Genomic DNA, 5,599 nt, shown 5'->3' on the forward strand with positions numbered 1-5,599 from the left:
GGATATACCTCTACCGAATATATTACCTTCTCCTAACCCGGACTAAGCCCAATCTACTACTCTAATCCTACTGAAAGCAACCGGACTTGAATAACTGCTCTCATTAACCACCTCCATAGCTAATATATACACAGTAATACATACAGCAATAGTCAACGTCTATCAGTATCTGACCCCTAGTCCACCGACAATACCGACAGCAGTCTGCAAACAACATCAACCACAACCACCAATTTTAGTCAATCAACCTGAGCAGATAAGCCATACTTTCCTTCTCTCCCCCCAATCTCAATAGACACCTCCGTCACATAGAACAAACCCTATGCTTCCCACTGCATATCAACCACCCCCAGAAACATATCAATCAATCAATCATCAATCACCATGCACTCACCAGCATGAACAATCACTCCTCCACCACCACCACCATCACCTTTGACACCCTCCACACCTTCCCTCTCCTCAACCTTAACCTCCACCATCTCCTCATCCCCCACAACCGCCCACCCCAAAGTCGCCACATTCGCCGCCAAAAACCCATCAAACCTCTCCACCACCCCCCTAGCACACCCATCCACCACGCACCGAAACCTCCCCTTAACCCTCTCCTTCACACAAACCGCCGTACTAAGCAACTGCAACGATCTGCCCACGCCCAGGGGCACCCACCCACCCCTCGACGCCAGATTAAAGACCATATACCAGACATCATGGCCGCGGGGAATAGCCCTGCACGCGAAGCGCCAACCACCCATGAGCTTATCAAAGCCCGGCCACGAGATCGCGCAGATATTATTGCAATCGTTGTTGAGCATCACGGGGTGTGTGGAGCTGGGCATGCAGGGGAGGCGGGGCGGGGTGCTGTAGTGCATGTTGGGGTCGGTGGCGCAGTCGAAGAAGAACAGGCTGTCCCGGTTCTGGGATGAGAAGGGCAGTGGGTGCGGGGAGCATGGGAGGTAGCCGATTTGCAGGTCGTGGAGGAGGTAGAGTCGGATGTAGTGCGCGTGTCGGGTCAGGAGGGTGTAGATGGTTGGGTTGGCGAAGGCGTGGTAGAGGGAGTGGGGGTTGCGGAAGGCGAAGATGTAGGAGGTTGGGTTGGTGATTATGATGGCGGGGTCGATTGTGGTTGTTGTCGGTTGGGAGTTGTTGGATAGGATGCAGATTGGCTGGTTGTTGGCGGCGTCGATGTGCAAGAGGATTTCGGTTTGGTGGTGCTGGTCTTGTGATTGGGCTTGGGGTGGGTAGGGGATGAAGAGGAAGTCGGGTCCGGGTTGGATTTGAGATTGGATTTGAGGTTGGATTTGAGGTTGGATTTGAGGTTGGATTTGAGGTTGGATTTGAGGTCGGATTTGAGGCTGGACTTGAGGCTGGACTTGAGGATGGGTTTGAGGATGAGTTTGAGGATGGGTTTGAGGTTGGATCTGAGGCTGGATTTGAGGATGGGTTGGGGTTTGAACTTGGTGATTGTTGTTCATAGTTTGATTCATGGGCTGTGCCAATGTTTGGTTCATGGTTGGATTGTGTGGTTCCATTTTGTGTATGGTTGTTCTTATAGTAGTAAAGGGTTGGATGGTAGAGGACTGAGATTGTTGAGATCGATGTAGTGCTTGTATGTATGAGAGGAGTAAAGGACGACGACGACGAAGACGAAGAGAAGAACGGAGAGAGAAGATGTAATGGATGAGACAAAAGGACTCATCTTGTATAACTTTCTATATACTTAATCTAACACATCTTGCTGCCATATAGGGCATTCTGTTTATAGCCGTGAATGAGCTTTTATGCTCCAATCGCCCGGGTGTCAACAGTTCCGATGCATCATGATGCAATTACTGAGGCACAGTGAAGAGATCCGCTCCGGCGCAGTTGTTCGTAACACCAGACTGCATATTGGTGGCGGGTTGGGGCAGGTTCAAAGCTGTTATATAGATATACTAGATGGCTGGCCCAGTTATACTAGCTACCGCTAGTGTGCGAATGGCGCTAACGGTCAGATTGGTGAATTGATGAGCGTTAGGGCTAGGACACTACTGCACGTAGGCGTTTCTAGAATGTAAGAAAAAATTAGCAAAAAGTCATATTATTATTGCTCATATCGATATAAGTAACGTCATTCTCACAGCATGTTATTGCCTCAACACACTACTAGTCTTCTCACATAAGTCATCCACCCATTACTCCAAGTTGAACCACCCATAATCAATGCAACAAATTAGATACAATCTTAAGTCTCAATAGCCTTAGCCCGCAACCCAACAACCAACCCTTCTGTCCCATCCAGCGCCAAAACAAAGTACTCCACTCTCGACCTGGCCACCTCAACCCGGTAGACCTTGACAGCCGCGCCCTCCTCATCCCCCACGGCAGCCCGGACTGCCTTCACCACTCCGGAATACTGATTCTTCGGGTCGAACGTCGAGAATGTCAATGTCTCAATGGAGTTGGAGAGGTCTGCGTCAGGAGAAACAAGGTTGGAGAGAGCAGCTGTTATTACATTTATTCCCATTAGCTTATGATCGATCCAGTACACTCAGAACAGGCAGCTCACCTGCATCAGGCCAGACCCCCCGCCCCGCATCAGGCCATTTCAAAGCAACGGGTTCAAACGGCTCATCTGTTTCCGAGACGTAAAAGGCATCGACGGAGGTGAGGGGCGTGGGGACGCGGACGTTGGTGTGGATGGTTTGGGTGCGTGGGGTGGAAGAAGTGTTGTCTCGTTGGGGCTGGAATTGACTGGCATTGAGGTCTGCGTTGGCCTTGTTCAGGAAGGACATGTAGTCGTTGTCGGAAGACATGGTGCGGGTGGGAGGAGGGGTGATGATGGTGATGGTGTTGAAGTTGGATGCTGGTTTTGTGGTTGTGGAAAGAATGTAGGGACTGCGTTGGATATGGGTTCGAGATGAATATTTATGGCAGCGGTGCTGGTGATATGATCGAGTAATCTGGGCAGATTGTTGGAGCTGAATCAATGAGGGGCGAGCAGAAGATGAGGAAATTGAAGCCCAAGGCACGAGGGGATCAATGACGCAATGGCCAGTGCGGCTGAGCGGCCAGCGGCGCAGACTTGCGGCGGTCATCTGATTGGTGCTGAGATGGGCAACAGAGGGAATGAATGAATGGATGGCTGGCTTCTAGAAGGATAGAGTGGAACAAGCTCAGATAAGCAGCCAGTGAAGAGGTCGAAGGATGGATAAGTGTTTTGGCAGAGCCCCTGATCTTGGTTGTCTTGAACGGGATATGGCGACCCGATCGAGGAAAATTTGCATCGGAGTGTACGCACACACCATGCCTTGGGTAGTAGGCAAATACCTCTCATGAATATTTTTCTTTTTCTTTGAGGTCTCTATACTGCAGTGGTCGAGGCAGATAACAGTTAAATCCAACACATTATTATTGCTACGTAAACTACCGTGACACCATAGGAAAAAGTGAAAGGTATTCTTCGCTTTTATTGAAACGTAATATAATTTGCACTACACCGAACCATTGCCATAAACACCTTAAGCGGAAGTCTCCAGGTCCTTCTTGAGGGTACCCATGAAGGCGCGCTTCTCCTCGGGGGTCTGGAAAGCACCGTGACCGAACTTGGAGGAGGTATCGATCCACTTGAGCTCGATCTTCTCGGTGGCCCTGCGGCTGGTCTGGGGGTACAGGGTCTTGCGGAGGGTCATGACACGCTTCTTAACACCGGGGACGGAACCCTTAAGGAGAACGAAGTCGTTCTTGACCTCACCGTAGTGAACGAAGCCACCCATGCTGGATTGTTTCGTTAGCGTCACTGCTTCTCAACCTTCAGGTATAGGCTACTTACGGGGTGATCTGCTTCTTGGAGATGTCGAAGTCGGTGGAGGCGTTACCCTCGTCGGAACCCTTGCCAACACGGAAGACCTTGTGGTTGCAAGAGGTACGGTGGTGGTAACCCATCTGACCAGCACGGGCAACAGTCCACTGGACGTGGTTAGGGTGCCAGGCACCGATACAAGCGACCTTACGCAGACCCTTGTGAGTCTTACGGGGAAGCTTCTTGGTGCCCCAACGGCTGGTGACACCCTGGAAACCGTGACCCTTGGTGACGGCGATGACATCGATCATCTCGTCCTTCTCGAAGATGGAGTCGATCTCGATGGGCTTCTCGAACAGGTTGCGGGCGAAGTCAACCTTGTCGGCAACGGAGCCACCGTTGACCTGGATCTCCATCAAGTGGGCCTTCTTCTGCTTGAGGGGAGTCTTGCGGACTTGAGTGTGGGCGAGGACACGGACGACAGTGCAGTACTTCTTGATGCGCTCGAGCTCGCGGGTGATGGAAGCACCGTTCTCCTCGGCGTGCTTCTTGGCGTACTTGGTGAAAGCCTTCTTCTTGCTCTTGTACCAGTTCTTGTAGAAGCGGCGCTTGACCTCGTCGCTCAGGTGCTCAGCCCAGACGGTGGTGAGAGAGCGGAGACCACGGGGAGTCTCAATGTAACCGACAACACCGACAGCGACAAGCTAAAAATCGAAGTATGTCAGTCATTGAACGGATCCACATCACCAGGCCAGAAAGAGAAAAGATTTTTCTTCTGCCTTCTTCCTACCAAGGGGTCCAACGTACGGGAGGAGTCTCGATGACGGTAGCAGCCTCGACAACTTCCTTCTTGTGCATCTTGGCACCAGGACGGTCAAGGTCACGGACGACGGTGGTCATACCGGCCTTGTAGCCCATGGTGGCAGTCAGGTGGACGGGCTTCTTGGGGTCATCCTTGGGGAAGCTATCGAACAGTTCAGTATATGTCCATCAAATCCCAACTTTTTCGTCTCGTCTTCGCAGTCGAAAAAACTAACCTCTTGACCTTTCCGCGGTGGCGAGCGGCGCGCTTGCGGGGCAGGTAGGCAAGAGAGCCTGTCGAAATCCAAGTCAGTATACCATCCACACACAAGACCTCGAGATTCCAATATCGCTTGAGAGGTCGCAAAGTAGGTTGACGAACCGTGCCGAGGCGCTTCGTACTTCCGGTGACTCCTGTAAAATAAATTGAATCAGCGACGTTATCCCTCGAGGTCAACAATTGCCATAATGCGGCAGGTCCTAACTTACATCTTGACCCTGTTGTCGTTAGTCGTCGAAGTGGTGAGTGAGAGTGTCTATCTCTGAGTTTGCCGAAAGTCGTATTTTGCACGCTTAACGAATGTGGGCTGATCTAAGCGAAGTCTTGGCGGCTATTTCCCATTCGGGTTAAGCGACCACGGGACCGAGACCTGAGTTCCTTCATGCCTCAGGCAGACACAACCCACGGTCACGAGGTTCCTGCTGTCGGGCGAATCTCCCGGTCGGCAATATTACCAGATCCAGTGCCCTCTTTCAAGTGTATGCGCCATTGCCCTACTTAGGGTATGTTGCTGCGTGCCCATCCACAATGTTGGAAAGGCCATCCATGCACACTATATACACGATATTTTTGCAGGAACCTACTGCTGACTTCGTTGGCCAACTAAACACGGCAGGCTGCAAGGCTGTACAATCACTGACGGAAAACCGTTTGACCTGGATTTGACCCGACATCCACCGGAGTCCCAGACCCAGAATTAAACGCCCCCGTAAGGACCGTCCCCACGATTGAAACGC

The 5,599-nt window shown here is 51.5% G+C and overlaps 3 protein-coding genes across 3 annotated transcripts; all 3 read right to left on the reverse strand.

The window, feature by feature from the left end:
• Positions 1 to 368: 368 nt before the first annotated feature.
• AKAW2_21286A (uncharacterized protein) lies at positions 369 to 1,532 on the reverse strand (the record flags this gene model as incomplete). Its single annotated transcript, XM_041686093.1, has 1 exon — positions 369 to 1,532. One exon carries the CDS (start codon positions 1,530 to 1,532, stop codon positions 369 to 371), a length of 1,164 nt encoding a protein of 387 aa, XP_041540112.1.
• A 692-nt stretch (positions 1,533 to 2,224) lies between these two features.
• On the reverse strand, positions 2,225 to 3,077 carry AKAW2_21287A (uncharacterized protein; the record flags this gene model as incomplete). The annotated part of the gene is made up of 2 exons (XM_041686094.1): positions 2,225 to 2,484; positions 2,549 to 3,077. The coding sequence occupies 2 exons, from the start codon at positions 3,075 to 3,077 to the stop codon at positions 2,225 to 2,227; spliced, it is 789 nt and encodes a 262-aa protein (XP_041540113.1).
• Positions 3,078 to 3,500: 423 nt separating this feature from the next.
• Positions 3,501 to 5,073, reverse strand: rpL3 (60S ribosomal protein uL3; the record flags this gene model as incomplete). The annotated part of the gene is made up of 6 exons (XM_041686095.1): positions 3,501 to 3,756; positions 3,812 to 4,485; positions 4,589 to 4,745; positions 4,819 to 4,876; positions 4,965 to 4,996; positions 5,072 to 5,073. Coding segments are annotated over 6 exons (1,179 nt in total).
• Positions 5,074 to 5,599: the final 526 nt, after the last annotated feature.

The sequence above is a fragment of the Aspergillus luchuensis genome, chromosome 2 (assembly GCF_016861625.1).
Source record: "Aspergillus luchuensis IFO 4308 DNA, chromosome 2, nearly complete sequence".
Lineage (NCBI taxonomy): Eukaryota > Fungi > Ascomycota > Eurotiomycetes > Eurotiales > Aspergillaceae > Aspergillus > Aspergillus luchuensis.